The following is a 20567-nucleotide window of genomic DNA, read 5'->3' as shown; positions in this document are numbered from 1 at the left end:
CATCGATGAGAGAGAAACATCGACCAGCTGCCTCCTGCACACCCCCCACTGAGGATGTGCACGCAACCTAGGTACATGCCCTTGACCGGAATCGAACCTGGGACCTTTCAGTCCACAGGCCGACACTCTATCCACTGAGCCAAACCGGTCAGGGCTAGTTAACTCTTTTTTAATAGTTTTACCCTCTAAGTATATATCCTCAGAATACAATTTAGTTTTGTTTTTTACATAATTTGTGATTCTATTTATATAATCTTTTGTGTACAAATTTTTTTGTTCAATATTATGTTTTTAAAGTTTTTCATACTATTCTGTGTGGCTCTAATGTAGGGGTGGGCAAACTTTTTGACTCGAGGGCCACAATGGGTTCTTAAACTGGACCAGAGGGCCGGAACAAAAGCATGGATGGAGAGTGTTTGTGTGAACTAATATAAATTCAAAGTTAACATCATTACATAAAAGGGTACGGTCTTTTTTTATTTTAGTTGTATTCATTTCAAACGGGCCGAATCCGGCCCGCGGGCCGTAGTTTGCCCACAGCTGCTCTAATGTCTTCATTTTCCTTATTTCATAATATTCCATAGTATGAATAATATACAGTTAGTTGGTCTGTTCTTTGGTAAACATTTGTTGTTTCTAGTTTTTGGTTTCTGAAGCTGCTGCTGTGAACGCATACATGTGTGAGGCAATGTGCACAGGTTTCCATAGAGCGTATATCTTCTGGTGAAATTGCTGGGTCGGAGGGTTTGTGTATGTTAAACTTACTAGGTAATGCCAGGCTGTTTCCAGACTACTTAGTTCTTCCCTGTATCTGATCTTTAGTCCTATAATTTCTTATTTTTTCCCTCTCATCTTTTTTTCCTTAGAGGATTTGTTTTCAGTTGTGAGTAGGACTTGAATACCATTTTCCCCCGTTACTCTCTCAAAAAGAGATATGGCTTCTGTGGAAGGGCTCAAGAAAGCAGTGTTTCTGGTGGTGATGTATCTCTTGAGTTTGGTAGGTGCTTGAGAGGAGCAATAAGAGCAGTAGAAGAGCCCTAACCGCTTTGGCTCAGTGGATAGAGCATCGGCCTGCAGACTCAAGGGTCCCAGGTTCGATTCCAGTCAAGGGCATGTACCTTGGTTGTGGGCACATCCCCAGTTTGGAGGGTGCAGGAGGCAGCTGATCGATGTTTCTCTCTCATCGATGTTTCTAATTCTCTCTCTCTCTCTTCCTCTCTGTAAAAAATCAATAAAATATTTTAAAAAAAAAAGAGCAGTAGAAGAGAGAGAAGGGATCAGTGGACTGTGCTAGGGTTCACTTGGCAGAATGGTAGGGAAATCTGCATTGGCAAGGGATTCCTTCAATAATACCAGCCCATTGATCTTTAGCTGATATAGTATTACTTAACATAAGCAATATTCATAAGTTAGCTGGCTATTTTTCTCTCCCAAATCTTCATGAAAAATTTTCATGTATATAAAAATGTTGAAAGAACAGTATAATGATTACTTGTAATACTTTCAACCCTGAACAGTTCACATTTTATCGAAGTGTTTTGTCTGCATAAATTAACAAATACACATGTTATTAGCTTAAATGTTTGAAGTAATTACCAGACACTATGACATTTCACTCCCATATATTTAAGCATGTCCTTCCTAAAAGAGAGTTTTCCTGTATTACCACAATCTATTATCACCTCTAAGAGAAAGCATTTAAATACCCTGTTTATATTCAGATCTCTTCAGTTGTCTCCCAAATGTCCTTTTTAAAAAAAATATATTTTTATTGATTTCAGAGAGAAGGTACAGAGAGAGAAGAGATAGAAACATCAATGATGAGAGAGAATCATTGATCGGCTGCCTCTACACACTCCCTACTGGGGATCAAGCCCACAACCCGGGCATGTGTCCTTGACTGGAATCGAACCCGGGACCCTTCAGTCCAAAGGGCAATGCTCTATCCACTGAGCCAAACCAGCCAGGGCCCAAATGTCTTCTAAGGTTGTTTTTTTGTTTCCTAAACAGAAAGCCAAGTTTCATGCATTATATTTGGTTATGTTTCTTTAGTGTTTTTTTATTTTAGAATAGCTACTTTCTCTTTTTTATTTTATTACCTTGGTTTTTTTAAGAAATTAGGCCAGTTGATTTGTAAATTCTTTTGGAATGTTATATTCTGGATTTGTCTTGATTCCTTGTGATATTTTTACCTTATTCCTCTATCCACTACCATATAAACTATAAACTCTAGGTTAAGTCTAAAGGCATTTGGCAAGATCATTTGGCAATGTTTTGTACTTTATATTGCATCATACTAAGAGGCACATGGTGTCAGATACTTCCACTATTATCGATGCTACATTTGATTACATGATCAAAGTGGTGGCCATGAATCTTTGTATTATAAGAGGTGTTTTTTCTCTGTGTAGATAATCTCTGGATGATACTTTGACACCCTGTGAATATCTTATTGTTTAGCAGTCTTTGGTTTAATGTCAGAAGATCAAGGGTTGGCAAACTATATCCCTTGGATTTGGTCCACAGCCTGGTTTAGTGTTGTCCCTGAACTAAAAATGGTTTTTGCGTTGTTAAAGGGTTGTAAAAAAATTACCCAAATATACAAAACGGTCTCCACCATTCATGGGTCAGAGAGCCTAAAATATTAGCCAACGTTTTCTGTCTATAAAATTTAACCAGGTAATGCTTTTGAACTTCGTTTAAGTAAAAATGTTTGTTTGTTTGTTTCCTGTATCTTTTAAAGCTGGCTTATTGCAGCCTCCTGTTCGTATAGTTTCACAGCCACAACCAGCACGAAGGTTAGATCCACCATCCAGATTTTCAGGAAGGAATGACAGAGGGGATCAAGTGCCTAACAGAAAAGATGATCGAAGGTATGTTTTTAAATATATATTTTTTATTGATTCCAGAGAGGAAGGGAGAGGGAAAGAGAGATAGAAATATCAATGATGAGAATCATTGATCAGCTGCCTCCTGCACACCCCCTACTGGGGATCTAACCTGCAATCTGGGCATGTGCTCTGACCAGGAATGAACCGTGATTTCCTGGTTCTTAGGTCAATTCTCAACCACTGAGCACATCGACAGGGCTGAAGGTATGTTTTTAGATGGGGATGATGGTTGCATAATGTGATGCACTTAATGCCACTAAAAAACTGATTGAAATGATTAAGTTTATGTTGTATATATTTTACCACATTTCATAAAAATTATTTTTAAAAGTATACTGTAAAATCTTACATTAACTTATTTCATGAAGGAGTTCTTAGATAATGCTAGAAAGATTATTAATTTTAGAAAATTTTGTTGTTGTTTTTTAAGTCGTGAAAGGGAGAGAGATAGACGCAGATCCAGAGAAAGATCTCCTCAGAGAAAACGTTCCCGGGAGAGATCTCCTCGAAGAGAGAGAGAACGATCGCCTCGGAGAGTTCGCCGTGTTGTCCCACGTTACACAGTTCAGTTTTCAAAGTTTTCTTTAGATTGGTAAGTCATTTTCCCCACTTCTTATGAAATTATTAGTTTTGTAATTTTGTGTAGCTTAGTAGAATGTGTTATATACAGATATATTTTTCTCTCAACTTTCATTTCTTTATACTTAATAATTTTAATTTATACTAGAGGAGAAATGCAATTTGAAGTAGCAGTTTAGTTCTTTGCCAGGATTACATTATTTTCATACACTCATTAGAGATGTCAGCTATTGAAAAAGGCAGCCACTCTGTGATGAAGTTATTCGTTAAAGATAGAGTCATTTAAGATCCAGATTTATTGATAACTTTATTAAGTTTATGCATAGTCCATTGTGTCTGATAAATAATACAGGAATGGATTAAATATTTCAAGTTAGCTGTGGTAATACAGTATAATAAAAATATGCACACATGTCTATATGTTTAAAAAAAAACATTTTTCAGTCTTTGGAATCAGAAATAATGGGCAAGTTACTAAGAATTTTTGAAGCCCTGCTGGGTTGCTCAGTTGGTTAGAGCATCGTACCAATACACCAAGGTTGTGGGTTCAATCTCTGGTCGGTCATATACAAGAATCAACTAGTGAATGCATAATAAGTGGCACAAGAAAATTGATATTTCTTTTTCTCTCTCTTTCTCTCTCTCTCATAAATCAATTTAAAACAAAGAATTTTTGAACTTCACATGCAAAGAGGAAATTATATCAACTAGCAAGAATTGTGAGTTCATGTATCTAAAGCAACAGTGTGTGTCATTTGTAGATACTCAGTAATGGCTGCAAAGTTGTAATTCATAAAAAGGGAAATTGGTAAATGACTAATTTACTCTAAGGGAAAGGAAGAATTATCTGGAGGCCCTGGGACTGGCAGTTATGTATAAGAAGAAATAACAGACAGAAAAAAACAAATTGACAGATTAAAAATAAATCATTACAAGCAGCATTTAAAGCAGTTTCACATAGGAACAAATAACTGCATTTCAGTGTCCTAAGAGAGTATTGCTGCATTTCAACAAAGTGTTATAATTAATATTCATAATATTGGGCTATCAAACATTAAAATTTCTCTATATTCAGTTCTAGATTGAGTAAACCAGTGTATTTTATTTATGCTACTCATTGCCAACATTTTTTGCTTGGTGACTTTGCTTAATTGTTATGTAGTTGGTTTTCATTTACTCTTGCTTGTGATCAAGTCAGCAATTACTTTTTTTTTAACTTTTTTTTTTTTTTAAATATATTTTATTGATTTTTTACAGAGAGGAAGGGAGAGAGATAGTTAGAAACATCGATGAGAGAGAAACATTGATCAGCTGCCTCCTGCACATCTCCCACTGGGGATATGCCCGCAACCCAGGTACATGCCCTTGACCGGAATCGAACCCGGGACCCTTCAGTCCGCAGGCCGACGCTCTATCCACTGAGCCAAACCGGTTTCAGCTAACTTTTTAATTAAATATTTTTTTATTGATTTGAGAGAGGGGAAGGGAGAGGGATAGAGAGATAGAAGCATTGATGAGAGAGAAACATCGATCGGCCACCTTCTGCATGCCTCCTACTGGGGTCAAGCCCCCAATCCAGGCATGTGCCCTGATCTGGAATCAAACCCAGGACCTACCTCTTGGTTCCTGGGTCAACACTCAACCACTGAGCGACACCAGCCGGGTGCAACTACTCTTTTCTTTTTTTTAAGATATATTTTATTGATTTTTCACAGAGAGGAAGGGAGAGAGATAGTCAGAAACATCGATTAGAAAGAAACATCGATCAGCTGCCTCCTGCACATCTCCTACCGGGGATGTGCCCGCGACCCAGGTACATGCCCTTGACTGGAATCGAACCTGGGACCCTTCAGTCCGCAGGCCGACGCTCTATCCACTGAGCCAAACCGGTTTCGGCAACTACTCTTAATTTATACTAGTTTTCTTGTTATCCCTGTTTACTTATATACTTAAAATATATAGTCTGTATAGTTGAGAAAAAGTTTTTGGAACCAAAACTATCTCCAGTCCCAAAGATATTAAATAGAGCAGCTCTACTTTTTTTCAAATCCTCACCCAAGGAGCGAGGATATTTTTACGTTGATTTTTTTTCTTTTTTAGAGAGAGAAAGAAATATCCGTGTGACAGAGACACATCAATTGGTTGCCTCCCACATGCGCGCTGACCGGGGTTGGGGGTCAGACCTGCAACCCAGGTATGTGCCTTTGACGGGGAATCAAACCTGAGACCCTCCTGAGCCACGCTGGCCGGGGCAAGCAGCTCTACTTTAAACTCATCTTTTCCCAGCTTAGAATGCTATTCTAGAGAGTTGATACCAAGGATGTAAATTTAACAGTTATCTCCTTTCAAGTTAGACATTCAGAGTTTCACTTCACCACTTTGAAGTAAATTCCCATAATATCAAATGAAACCATTACAAATATAAATGATTTTTAACGTTCTCATACCTCTTCTTATAATTATTGGAAATCCTGATTTTCTTATAGTAATATGATTATAAGAGACTGTATGCCAAGAAATGATTTATTTGTATTTTTTATCTCTTGTTTTATAGATTTTACTCCTATGGGGTAGGATACAACATCAAAAATTCTAGTGATGGGAAACTAGGAAGCTATTACACATACTTTCTGTTTGCAGCACTTCTTTCAAAACAACAAAAACAAAACTCACATACCTGTTTTATACATTTTTACAATAGAATTTTATCCAAATAAAGTATAATTATATCAGTAATCATAACTGACAAGTTTATAATTCTATACTTTTTATTTTTAGGCTTTAAATAAAAAGACATACCTATATATTAATTCACATTTTATACCCTTGTTTTAATTGTCCTTTAAAAGACAGTATAGTTATCTTTTCATCTTACAAATTGCATTTTCCACTTTTCATTATGCTTTTAACAGAAATCTCTTGGCTTTTTATCAGATTGATTTACCTTTTAGTTTCTCTCCCTTAAAAGCTTTGCTTCTTAGGAAAAAGGAAATGAACCTTTAAAAAAAATCAGTATGCCAGGTTTAAAAGGCCAGAATCTTACCCTCTCTTTACATAATGAGCAATCAGGTATGGATCTTAATCATTAATACTGAGAGGTATGAAGTGTGGATAATCCAAAAAAGATTTGGATTTTGCTTTCACGTGAATTTTATTTAATTTTGAATGTAAAATATTCTTGACCTAGGATCTTACTATAGAATAAAAGTTGTATTTCTACGCTGTATAAAACTGATTGAGGAGCTCTTATACTAATTTGGTACCACTCTTATCCCTTCTTTCTGTCATTCTATATGAACCATAACTTTCTCAAAAGTGTACAGTTTCAACTGAGACAGAACTGCTTTTGTTCAGATCTTCTCTGGAGCTGGGGTTGAAGTTATTTCAAAGGGTCTTCTCTAATGAATTTTAAGCTACACACAAAAAGTAAAGAAATAAAGGTAACATTTAGATATGTTATTTATTCAAAGCTGTAAGTAAACAATTTGAAAATGAGATTATCATATGCCTTTCTGCACATCTATAGCTCATTAGTAATTGACCATTTGCAGCTGGCTTTTAGCCATGTCAGGTTAGATGTACAACACATTCACTCTTCAGAATTGAGTGAATGTTTGCATACTCTTTGGTATTAAGGCTTTTTATTCACTACTTATGTCTTTTTTTCAGTCCTAGTTGTGACATGATGGAACTAAGGCGCCGTTATCAGAATTTATATATACCTAGTGACTTTTTTGATGCTCAGTTTACATGGGTGGATGCTTTCCCTTTGTCAAGACCATTTCAGCTGGGAAATTACTGCAATTTCTATGTAATGCACAGAGAAGTAGAGTCCTTAGAAAAAAATATGGCCATTCTTGATCCACCAGATGCCGATCACTTATACAGTGCAAAGGTTTGTATTTTGTGATACATAGCTAAAATTTATGAGCAGTTACTCACATTAAGAGTGTATGTGGAATTAATTTTCAGAAAGTGGTTATTAGGTGTAAGACCTTGAATTCCTATGTTTTCTTGTCTGCTATTCTATTTTGTTTTTTTTAAGTAATTTAATTTAACCTCTCTTTACCTTACCTCTTAAACTGTAAAATTATGGTTATTTTTTAACACTTTGAACCACATAAAAATGTGAAGATGAAGTTGATGTAATGAGATTTTTGGAATGTTCTATGACTTTGACTAGGCCAGATAAAACATAATGGTGGGTAAATGTATTATATGTTAGTCTGCAGGGTAACTTTTAGTATATTGCTATGATCAGTAGTTTTCTGATGTTTTAAAACATCAAAAAGCATCCCTTGAAATGTTAAAACTGTATAGTTATAAGGTATCTATTTTTTTTAAATATATTATTATTGACTTCAAAGAGGAAGGGAGAGGTAGAGAGAGGTGGAAACATCAGTGATGAGTATCACTGATGGGCTGCCTTTTGCACACCCCCTACGGGGGACCGAGCCCACAACCTGCGCATGTTTCCTGACCGGGAATCGATCTGTAACCTCCTGGTTCATAGGTCAGTACTCACCCACTGAGTCACAGCTTCTGGGTGCTGTAGCATTTTACTTTACATTTTTATTAAAAAATTTGGGTATCTAATATGTAAGGATAATACGTAGTGCTTCTTATTTTCTTTACATAGACTTTTGACAGGATTGAATTATTTGACTATAATAGGTAATGCTGATGGCCAGCCCTAGTATGGAAGATTTGTATCATAAGTCCTGTGCTCTAGCTGAAGACCCACAAGAACTTCGAGATGGATTTCAACATCCTGCTAGACTTGTTAAGGTAAAATGAAACATAACTTTAGATGTGTATTTGCTTTGCTTGGTTCTAAATGTGTGTGTGTGTGTGTGTGTGTGTGTGTGTGTGTGTATGTGGACTATATATACAATTTAAAACACTATCTATTTAATCTTGTTGAGTTTAATAATAATTTTAATATTAAGGCATTCAGACTGTAGTGATGTTGATGTTTTTCTCACTGCAGATTATGGCTATATCGTATTCATTATGTCACTACCTCAGCTGTGATTTTGTTGTTGTATATTTGTAGTATAGATAAATCTTAATGATAATGATTTAGTGTATCTTTGGGTGCTTTTAAAGTGTGAATTATAGCTTGTTTCTTTAAAAGAACTCTTTATCTGAAGAAATGTTTTAGAAGGATGAGTTATGATGTGTAAATCCTATTCCATTGCTGAAATGCAGTGTGGAACACGATGAACTGAACTCTTCCTTGACTGACAGATACCAGAGGTAGTAAAAATGATATTGGAAAGGTTTGTACCTTTCCTTTCCAAGTATTTTATGTATAATTTTATAAGTTGCATAATATATGTAAATGATTCTTTGTTTTGAATTAGTTTTTAGTGGGCATGAAAGGCAAGGATGAAGCCATGGCCATTGGAGGCCACTGGTCTCCTTCGTTGGATGGACCAGACCCAGAAAAAGATCCCTCTGTGTTGATTAAGACTGCTATTCGTTGTTGTAAGGCTCTGACAGGCATTGACCTAAGTGTGTGCACACAATGGTAAGTACCAATTCATTTTTTGATTAGAAATGTTTTTCTAATAGTTTATGTAGATGATCTTGTCTATCAGCCTACACTCCCTCCCCTTATTTTAGCAACCTTGATCATGCAGGTAACCTCAAAGGAAAAATCCCCATTTGTAGCAAAAGTTTATTTGGTGCCAAAAATGTTGGGAGGGGGAGGGAGATTTAAGAACTAATCAAAATAAACTGAAAATTTAAATGCTTTGTTATGCTGTACTTCGGAAGTTTCATTGTATGTTGAAAATATTTTTCATTTCATGCATAGCTGGAGAAGATCGTCAAGAGAGAACTTCATTTCATTATAATTCTTTTGTTATAAGATGATGTAGTTGCTGATTATTTTTGTTCAGCCATATTTTCTCTTGAGGCTTATTTGTCTTGTGTATTTTAGTATATTTCTTGTGACTTAATTGAGAATTTTTTTTTTTAGCACATGAAATCTGAACAGCTATCCAGCTTCTTCAGGTATTCCCTAAAATATGCGTAGCTCTGTAATCAAACATGAAAATGCGTTGGGGAATATATTCTTCTTTTAACTATAAATATTGTACAAATGTACCAAAAGAGGAACTATGGCTTCTATAATTTTTTTTTTCTTTAGACCAACCGCAAGTTCTTGCAGCAAAATTTCTTTACTTGATGTGCTACAAGTGAACTAGGGTCTTTAAAATGTATTTTAGAATTTTTTTCCAACATGCTTCTTCCCTTGCAACAGGTACCGTTTTGCAGAGATTCGCTACCATCGCCCTGAGGAGACCCACAAGGGGCGTACAGTTCCAGCTCATGTGGAGACAGTGGTTTTATTTTTCCCGGATGTTTGGCATTGCCTTCCCACCCGCTCAGAGTGGGAAACCCTCTCCCGAGGATACAAGCAGCAGCTGGTGGAGAAGCTTCAGGGTGAACGCAAGGAGGCTGATGGAGAACAGGCACTGAACGCTAATCCCTTTTTCTATTTCCGCTTCTCACAGGCACAGGAACACAGGCACAAAGCACACCACACACTACATAACAAACACACATGGAGGAACATAACTGGTAACAGCGACTGGTAATCCAGCTTTCAGCAGTATAGTTGTATGTTCTTTCCTCTTTAAAAAATCTGTCTGTTATGCTAACTTTAAGAGTTCTGAGACCTCAAAGGAAATAAGTTGTGCTTAAATTGCACAGAATTTTGTTTTTATCATAGGTCTAATTGCTGGAATCTGGGACCAGTTGTTGAGCAAGATTCAGTATTAAGCCATTTTAAACATTTTGCCATTTTCTAAAATTTAAAAAATTTTCTCTTTCACGGTCATCAGTTCTAATCATGGATATTTGAAATTGGACAACCACAAGTCTGAGAGATTTGAAATTTCAGGCTATGTGGCATCATCTTTGGTACATTTGAAAGGTCTGGCTAAATAAACCTTGACTTTGGGTGGTTTGAAAATTGGGGCAAGATCACACACTGTGTGGTTAGTGGAGACCGGCAGTGTTTGTGCATCCTTGATATCCTTTGTGTTGTAATTTATCACCCTTTTGTGTTTCACAGATCTGGCTTTGATTGGCTGATGAGTGTCTTTGTGATCAATTAAAAGTGGTAGAATGTATGTACGTGGATTTGCCTAAATAACTTTAGGAGAAGACAATCTGAAACATTTGTGACCTTGCACAGATCAGCAACAGACTTTTAAAAATAAATTACCTTTATTTTAAGGTTTCAGAATAATAATTAGGTTCTTAACTTTGTATATCAGGATGAAGAAGAGAAGGATGATGGTGAAGCTAAAGAAATTTCTACTCCTACCCATTGGTCTAAACTTGACCCAAAGACAATGAAGGTAACTTTGAAAGAGGTAGTTGCTTTTGCAGTTTGTTATTTAACACATAAAAACTGATTAATTCTCTTCTCAGCAAAAATAAAAGTGTTTCTTCTTTGTCATGAAACTAGCTTTTTAACCCACATTGCTTTTTGTTGTTGTTGTTGTTAATGCTTCCCTGAAGATATCTTTCCACTGATTTAGAGAGTGGAAGGGAGGGGCGGAGAGAGACACATTGATTGGTGCCTCCCACATGGGCCCCAACTGGCGCCAGCAATCTACCAGTTACATTCATAAGAATGTTTGTTATTCTTGCACTACTTCAAGTTGTCATCAACATCAGGCTTCACATAGAGTCCTATAGATACAGAAAATATAGGCAAATAGATTAAGCCTGAATCCTAGGACTTTTTGTCAAACCAATGGCTTTGCTATTAAGTTTCTTAAAAAAAAAAAAAATAAATATATATATATATATATATATATTTAAATATATATTTTAAAAATCCATCTAATAAAAGAGAAGCATGCAAATTGACCATACCTCTGCTATACCCACCAGCCATGCCCACAAAACCAATCAGGAGTGAATATGCAAATTAACCCAACTAAGATGCCAGCGGCTCCAGGGCCACAGAGCTGGAGCGAGCAGGAGGCTTGGGTTGTCCCCGGCAATGGAGGAAGCCAAGCTTCCCACCTGCCCTGCCGGTCCTGAGCTCCGTTCAAGGCTACAAAGTTTTAACTATGGAAGATAAATAAATCCCAGATACCTGCTTCCAGCCCACGGCTGTGGCCAGCCTGAAAACAGCCCTCAGCTCCTCACCCAGGCTGGTCAAACCCCCATGGGGTGAGGGTCTCCACTGGGGGCTTGACCAGCCTGCAAACAGCCATCAGCCCCTCACCCAGGCTAGCCAGGCACCCCAGTGGGGACCCCCACCCTGATCCAGGACAGCCTTCAGGGCAAACCAGCCGGCCCCCACCCATGCACCAGGCCTCTATCCTATATAATAAAAGGGCAATATGCAAATTGACCCTAACAGAATGACTGGTCACTATGACACACACAGATCACCATGGAGCAGATGCTCAATGCAAGAGCTGACCCCTGGTAGTCAGTGCATTCCCACAGGGGGAGCTCTGCTCAGCCACAAGCCAGGCTGATGGCTGCCAGCACAGCGGTGATGGCGGGAGCCTCTCCTGCCTCCTCAGCAGCGCTAAGGATGTCCAACTGCAGCTTAGGCCTGCTCCCCATTGGCAAGGGGACATCCCCCGAGGGCTCCTGGACTGCCAGAGGGATGTCTGACTGCCAGCTTAGGCCCGGTCCCCCGGGGGAGCGGGCCTAAGCCAACAAGTGGACATCCCCCGAGGTGTCCCAGACTGCGAGAGTGCACAGGCCGGGCTGAGGGACCTCCCCAAGTGCACAAATTTTTGTGCACCAGGCCTCTAGTATATATATATTATGAGAGAGAATCATTGATTGGCTGCCTCCTACATGCCTCACACTGGGGATTGAGCCCACAACCTGGGCATGTGCCCTGACCCATAATCGAACCATGACCTCCTGGTTCATAGGTTGACATTCAACCAGTGAGCCACATTGACTGGGCTTAAGTTTCTTATTTTAAAACTTACATTTATTTTCATTATAAATGTAATGCATGCTTGTTTTAAAAATTGATGCATACATGAAAAATAGAAGGAAAAAAATTATTTGAGCCTATCATTCAAATATAACCACTCTTAAAATTTTGTTGTATTTTTTGCCATTCTTTTTTTCTGGGTATCAGCTTGTGATTGATTGGTTGTTTCTAATCATGTTATATAAAAAGTTGCTATCTCATCTTTTTTTTTTTCTTTTTCTTTTTTTTAATATATTTTATTGATTTTTTTACTGAGAGGAAGGGAGAGAGATAGAGAGTTAGAAACATCGATGAGAGAGAAACATCGGTCAGCTGCCTCCTGCACATCTCCTACTGGAGATGTGCCTGCAACCCCAGTACATGCCCTTGACCAGAATCGAACCTGGGACCTTTCAGTCCGCAAGCCGACGCTCTGGGTTTACAAAGGGCCTGTGTAGAAGGCAGAATCGGTGTTGAGTCTTTTTATCCAGTTTTCAAGATAATGAATTAGGTTCCCTGTCATCTTCAGATGGTTATGTGTTTGTTTGTCTTTAATATAATTATGAATTTAATCGTATTTGAATGGGTTTCAAGTCTGTATTTCTTATTTTTTTAATCTTTATTCTTGAGAGTTCTTACTCTTTTATTTTTTATTCGGCTCATCCTTTTCAATTAATATTAGTGTTTCCCATGTAATTAATTTTAAATGTATGCTGTTTTATCTAGCTGATGTACTGTTTTTTCTTAAGTATTACCCTTTTATTGGATATTTAGATCCTTGACTCTTTTGGAGGAAGAGACTCTGAAAAGGAATGTATAAAGTTGGTTCTTTTTATGTGTCTAGGTTATTTCTTTAGAGTGAATTCCCAGAAATTAGAATTCCTGGGTCAGAGACATTAACTATTTTTAAGCATCTTAATGTATGTTGTACATTATTTTTCAAAAATGTTCTAATCAGTTTGCATTTTTACAAACCTTTTATGAGCTGTATAAGTATCCCTTTCACTAAAGTTTTAAAAAATCAGACTAGGTGATAATCACACAATTTATTCTCTATTTCAATATCTTGTTTTCTTTTCCTGTATTTTTATACTCTGTACATTTAGGTAAATGATCTTCGAAAAGAATTAGAAAGTCGAACCCTTAGCTCCAAAGGGTTAAAATCCCAGTTAATAGCCCGATTGACAAAGCAACTTAAAGTAGAAGAGCAAAAAGAAGAACAAAAGGAATTAGAGAAATCTGAAAAAGAAGATGAAGAGGAGGATGATAGGAAATCTGAAGATGATAAAGAGGTATATACTAAATCACTTAAAATATACTTGTTACCTTTCTCCACTTTGGTCTGACTTCCTACCCTATGTTGTTTCACTGTTTGGATGCATTCTTGGCTCCATTTGGGTTTCATTGTTGGTAACTGAGCAGCTCATCTTTCCTGGTCATTGTAGCTCTCCTGGCCTGCTTGCCTCCATTCCTTTTGTAGGCTTCTACTTTGCCTGATGGAATTGCTTTAGAATTGAACTGTTCAAGACAGGAAGATTTCAAGTGAAAATGGTGATATTATAATTGTTGTTTTTTTTATTTTCACGTATTCATCTTACCTATTTGATTTCCCGGTGGTATAGTTTTTAATTCAAATACAGTCTTCTTTCAGTATCCCCGGAGGATTGGTTCCACGACCCCCATGGATACCAAAATCTGAGGATGCTCAAGTCTCTTATATAAAATGACAGTATTTGCATACAACCTGTATTTTCAGTAGGGTATGCCTATACATCACTTCATTTGAGTGAATTCAGCATAGTCTTGGCATATGGAAATTTTCAGTGTTGCTTTTTAGAAGTCTGGGATTTTTTTCCACTCTACTCCTCCCCCAAATATTTTGATTCACTGTTAAATATAGGGATGCGAAATCTGGGTTTACAAAGGGCCTGTGTAGAAGGCAGAATCGGTGTTTGAGTCTTTTTATCCAGTTTTCAAGATAATGAATTAGGTTCCCTGTCATCTTCAGATGGTTATGTGTTTGTTTGTCTTTAATATAATTATGAATTTATGAATTTAATCGTATTTGAATGGGTTTCAAGTCTGTATTTCTTATTTTTTTAATCTTTGTTCTTGAGAGTTCTTATTCTTTTATTTTTTTATTCTTTATTGATTGAAGTATTAATATGTCTTCTTCCCCCCCCCCCCCATTGACCTCTCCCCGGCCATTCCCACCCCCCAACACATGCCCTCACTCCCCTAATGTCTGTGTCCATTGGTTATGTTTATATGCATGAATACATGTCCTTTGGTTGATCTCTTACCTCCCCCCCACCACCCTCACCTTCCGTCTGAGGTTTGACGATCTGTTTGATGCTTCTCTGTCTCTGTAACTATTTTTTTTTTTAATATATTTTATTGAGTTTTTACAGAGAGGAAGGGAGAGAGACAGAGAGCTAGAAACATCAATGAGAGAGAAACATCGACCAGCTGCCCCCTGCACACTCCCCACCGGGGATGCGCCCGCAACCAAGGTACATGCCCTTGACCGGAATCGAACCCGGGACCTTCCAGTCCACAGGCTGACGCCCCATCCACTGAGCCAAACCGGTTTCGGCTCTGTAACTATTTTTGTTCATCAGTTTATGTTGTTATTTATATTCCACAAATGAGTACGATCATGTGATATTTATCTTTCTCTGATTGGCTTATTTCACTTAGCATAATGCTCACCAGAGAGTTCTTATTCTTATTGAAGCTCACATTGTCCCTTTTTTTTGCCAGTGGATGGGAATATGTTCAGACACACAATACTAATTGTACCACCATCAACATTCTTGCCAAAGTTAGTTTGAAAATATTTTTGCATTTTCCTATTTTCTTATTGTTTTTATGTTGTGCTAAAAATACATTGCTCTAGCATGCAGCATTACATACCATACTGTCTTTTAATACTAATTTAATCTTGGTTCTTCAAGTAAATATCTGATGCTCACCACGAGTCCATTTATCATGGTCTCTGAAGTTCATCTCTTAGATTCCTCAGAGCTCATGGTACTATTATTTAAGTCCTTGTATGTTGATAACAGACTATACCCTTTCTGCTTGAAAATCAGTTTTGCTGAATATTAATTATTTTTAATTAAAAAATAATTTTTAAAAATATATCTTTATTGATTTCAGAGAGGAAGGGAGAGGAGAAAGATAGAAACATCAATGATGAGAGAGTCATAGATTGGCTGCCTCCTGCACAACCCCCTACTGGGGACTGAGCCCACAACCCAGGCATGTGCCCTTGACTGGAATCAAACCTGGGACCCTTCATTCCGCAGGCTGATGCTCTATCCACTGAGCCAAACCAGCTATGTCTGAATATAAAATCTTTGGCTCACATTTATTTTCCTTGATATACTTTTTGAGAAAGTTTTGCTTTCAAAAAGTAATGATTGCTTTCTGATGCAGTCACTTGCTATTTTTCCTAGATGTACAAATTTTTCATTTAATTAGAAATATAGTTAGATATTGGTCATTCTGGGTTAATCTATTCAGATGCATGCTGTGCTCTTTTTTAAAAAATACTATGTTTTTATTGATTTCAGAGAGGAAAGCAGAGGGAGAGAGAGATAGAAACATCAATGATTAGAGGGAGTCACCGATTGGCTGCCTCCTGCATGTCCTCTCCTGGGGATTGAGCCTGCAACCCCGGGCATATGCACTTGACCGGAATCGAACCTGGGACCCTTCAGTCCACAGGCCACCGCTCTATCCACTGAGCCAAACCAGCAAGGGCATGCTGTGCTCTTTTAATATGTAATTTCTGACTTTCCAGGAAAGTTTCTCTTTAACAAACTTTTTTGTGTGTGATAAAATATACATAAATAAAAGTTATCTTATACCATTTTTTAGTGTGTAGTTCAGTGGCATTAAGTGCAACCATCACCACTCTACATTTCCAGAAACTTAATCATTATCCCAAACAATATTAACTCTCCAACCTCTCTCCCCCAATCCCTTAGAACAGTGGTTCTCAACCTTCCTAATGCCGCGACCCTTTAATACAGTTCCTCATGTTGTGGTGACCCCCAACCATAAAATTATTTTCGTTGCTACTTCATCACTGTAATTTTGCTACTGTTATGAATCGTAATGTAAATATCTGATATGTAGGATGTATTTTCATTGTTACAAATTGAACATAATTAAAGCATAGTGATTAATCACAAAAACAATATGTAATTATAGATGTGTTTTCCGATGGTGAGGCCATCCCTGTGAAAGGGTTGTTCGACCCCCAAGGGGGTCGCGACCCACAGGTTGAGAACCGCTGCCTTAGAACCTCTGTTGTGCTTTCTGTTACTATGAATTTGCCTGTGTTAGATACTTCATGTAAGTAGAACTGTTTAGTAGACGTCCTTTTGTGTCTGACTTTTCTCAGCATAATGTTTTCAATGTTGTAGCATGTATCAGAACTTCATTTCTCTTTTTTTCCCCCTGCCCCCTTGCCCCCATTTCTTTTTTAAGGCTGAATAATGTTGCATGGTCTGTATATACTAGTATACCACATTTTGTTTATTATTCATCTGTTTATGGGTATTGGGGATTGTTTTCATCTCTCAGCTATTGTGAATAATACTGCTGTGAAAAAGTAAGTTCCTTTTTCTGTTATCTTAAGGCATTATTTCTTGAATTTATTTGCTTTTATGTTTCTTCTGGTTTTATTCTTAAATTTCTGAAACTTTTTTTTCTAATTGTTTCTTTAATGCTAGCACCTTATTTTTTAATTTTAAAATTCTTGTTGTTCTTTCATGCCTTGTTAATCGTTTCTTAATCTCTTGGCCTACTTTCATTGCCTGTAGGGATCTAATTCTGCTCCTTTAAAAAAAAAAATAGTAACTTTGTATGGAATTGACCTTCCGTTGCACTTATTTTTTTTTTTTAATATATTTTATTGACTTTTTACAGAGAGGAAAGGAGAGAGATAGACAGTTAGAAACATCGATGAGAGAGAAACATTGATCAGCTGCCTCCTGCACATCTCCTACTGGGGATGTGCCCGCAACCCAGGTACATGCCCTTGACCGGAATCAAACCTGGGACCTTTCAGTCTGCAGGCCGACGCTCTATCCACTGAGCCAAACCGGTTTTGGCCCATTTCACTTATTTATGTGAATTTAGTTTACTTAAAATTTGAATAGAAGGAGGTTGCTTCAGATCGCTTTTCTAACTTCACGGAGCTCTGTGTTCTGTTGTTTTCTTATTCTGTCAAGCAATATGATGGCTTCCTTTCTGAGATTTCTCTATTGCCCTGTCAGTTTTTCTTTTTTTTTTAAGATTTTTAGAATTGATTTACAGAGAGGAAGGGTGGGGTAGGGATGGAGGGAGGGAGAGAGAGAGACATAAACATCAATGGTCAAGTGAAACATCAATCGGCTGTCTCCTGCATGCCCCTTACCTGGGATGGAGCCTGAAACCGTGCATGTGCCCAAACGGGGAATCAAACCAACAACCTTTTGGTGCACAGGACAAGGCCCCACTAACTGAGCCACACCGGACCTTCTCTTCCCAGGTCTCTGTTGTCCCTCTCCGGCTCAGTATTGATTCTACTCCCAGAAGTTTCTCCTCAGTGTGAGGCCCTGTGCTGGAAGAGTGCCCTAATAAATCAGCTTTGTAGGTTTATAGGGCTAGAATGTTCTATACCCTTTCAGATCTTAACTCACTATTGTTGGAAGTAGAACTTTGCGTAATTTGAGCTGCTGTTCTTAATTGACCTACTTCGGTTTCCAGTTGAATGCCTGTTGACTATTGTTTTTTCTTTCCCTTTGGAGTATTTCGTGTTTTCCTGTCCTTAGATCCTTCAGGACAACTCCATTACTTCCTTCTGCCGTCCCCATACACGGACACCAGGAACAGATCTGGTTCTTGGGGCTTTTTTTTTCACCCTCTTGTACATTGGGATTAATGGAGATACTTTGTTACCTTGTTTTGTTATGAATGTGCATGGATTTTGGTTTTGGTATCTAGATTATTTGGTATCTCTTTTTTGTTGTTGTTGTTGTCAATCCTTATTCGAGGATTTTTTTCCATTGATTTTTAGGGAGAGTGGAAGGGAGGGGGAGAGACACAGAGAGAGGAACATTGATGTGAGAGACACACATTGATTGGTTGCTTCCCACACCACATGCCTCCCCACCTGGGCCAGGGATCGAGCCTGCAACTCTCCAGTCCAGGGGCCAACACTCTTTCCACTGGGCAACCCAGCTAGGGCTCTATCTCTTTTTAATTGTGCGGATTCAGGAAGATCCAGAAGCCGTGCTAGCACCAGTATTTCCCAAAAATCCCCTGATTTACTGTATGTAACATTAACATAGGTATTTCCCCCCTTCTTCACAGGTAATTTCTTATGCTGGGAAATACAAAGAAAGAGCCATAAAAACAGCTAAGACTTAGTAAATTTGAATTTTTCTCCATTCTCAGCCCTTAGGGTTGGAGTAATCATCAGAAGTAGTCACGGAATTTTTTCTTTACATGGTATACATTTGATTACAGTTGACTCTTGAACAGTGCTGGGTCTAGGGGCACCAACTCCTGCTCAGTCAAAAATCTGTGTTCAGAGGCCTGGCTGTAGCTCAGTTGGTTAGAGGGTTGTCCTAGTAGCCAAGGTTGTGGGTTCATTCTCCCATCAAGGCACATAAAAGAAGTAACCAATGAATACATGAATAAATGCAACAGCAAATCGATGTTTCTTCTCTCCCTTTTTCCCTCTCTCCCCTTCCTTTTCTCCCTCCCTTCCTCTCTCAAAATCGATTTTAAAAAATCTTTATACAACTTTTGACTCCCTAAAAGCTTACTGCCCTTGATATATTTTGGGGATTAGTTCCAGGAACCACTGTGGATACCAAAATCCATGGGTACTCAAGTCTTCTAAATAAAATGTCTTAGATCAGTGCATACAGTTGGCCCTCCACATCCTCAGACTCCCAGCCAGGGATAAAAACATTATAGGTATTGAAAAAAATTAACAAATGAGTGGGCCTATGCAATTCATATATTGTTCAAGGGTCAACTGTATGTACATATTGTACACGGAAATTTAACCTTTACTTAAAATTTCAAATACTTAGGAAGAAGAAAGAAAACGTCAAGAGGAAATGGAACGCCAGCGTCGGGAAAGAAGATATATTTTGCCTGATGAACCAGCCATTATTGTACATCCAAATTGGGCTGCAAAAAGTGGCAAGTTTGATTGTAGCATCATGTCTCTGAGCGTACTTTTGGACTACAGATTAGAAGATAATAAAGAACATTCATTTGAGGTACTGATTTAAGTTTGAATTGGTATCCAAATGAGAGCCACACAATTTGATTGGGTAATATATCTTAAATTTCAAGGTCCTTTTTTTATTCTGTTTTTTGGTTTTTTTTTCTTGCAATTTGTTATTTTGGGGGAGAAATAAAACCAGGTGATTTTTCACAGACCCACTTTTGCTGATTGCATTCCTATGGCATATTTTAAATGTTTGTTCTGGCCTTGGTACTTCCTGTAAATTGATGATCTTAAGTCAGGTTCAATTTCTTTTTTTCCTAAGTACTTCATAAGGTAGCAGTAAGTTTCCTCAGGATATCAGAGGTACGTGATACATAATATCTAATTGCCTCTCTTGGAAATGAGGCAATGCTTTATTACTTACTCTAGAATTGTAATACTAATTAATGGCATTGAAAATTTCATTTGTGATTGATTGAGGTGTAAGATACACTAATTGAGGTTCATCTTTTTAACATGAATCTATTTCTTCGTACCATTATTTTAGAGCAGCTTTACAACATACAGCTTATCATTTTTTAAAACAATTGAAGATGTTTATCCCTAAGCAAATGATGGTTTTATTCTTTGAATGAAACAATATAAAGTATCTGAAAATATTAAATTTTTAATAGCCTGTAAAAATAATAATCATGTTCAATTATTGTGTCTTACCAAAATATCTCACCTTGTTTTAGTTTATATATTGTATTGGAAAAATCAGTCATACTTATTTGACCCAAGAAGTCATTGTCCACCAAATGGTTAGATGAAAATGAAGTAAAATGCTTAGACTAGAGACATTTGCAAACACATATAGATTACTGAGGTAGTTAGAAAA

General features: G+C 37.5%; 1 protein-coding gene across 1 annotated transcript in view; it reads left to right on the top strand.

Annotated features, from left to right (window-relative positions):
• The window catches only part of CCAR1 (cell division cycle and apoptosis regulator 1), a 60300-nt gene that overhangs the window by 26803 nt on the left and 12930 nt on the right, over window positions 1-20567 (top strand). Inside the window, exons 11-19 of the mRNA XM_081105013.1 lie at window positions 2744-2873; window positions 3322-3483; window positions 7140-7365; window positions 8145-8258; window positions 8837-9003; window positions 9742-9952; window positions 10763-10846; window positions 13551-13736; window positions 19545-19736. Of these exons, the coding sequence (XP_080961139.1) occupies window positions 2744-2873; window positions 3322-3483; window positions 7140-7365; window positions 8145-8258; window positions 8837-9003; window positions 9742-9952; window positions 10763-10846; window positions 13551-13736; window positions 19545-19736 (1472 nt within the window). The remainder of the gene's footprint in view (window positions 1-2743; window positions 2874-3321; window positions 3484-7139; window positions 7366-8144; window positions 8259-8836; window positions 9004-9741; window positions 9953-10762; window positions 10847-13550; window positions 13737-19544; window positions 19737-20567) is intronic.

Source organism: Myotis nattereri, assembly GCF_964212035.1.
Source record: "Myotis nattereri genome assembly, chromosome: 13".
NCBI classification, from domain to species: domain Eukaryota; kingdom Metazoa; phylum Chordata; class Mammalia; order Chiroptera; family Vespertilionidae; genus Myotis; species Myotis nattereri.
Note: the sequence above shows the minus strand (reverse complement) of the source record. Positions and strands in the feature narration are given on the sequence as shown.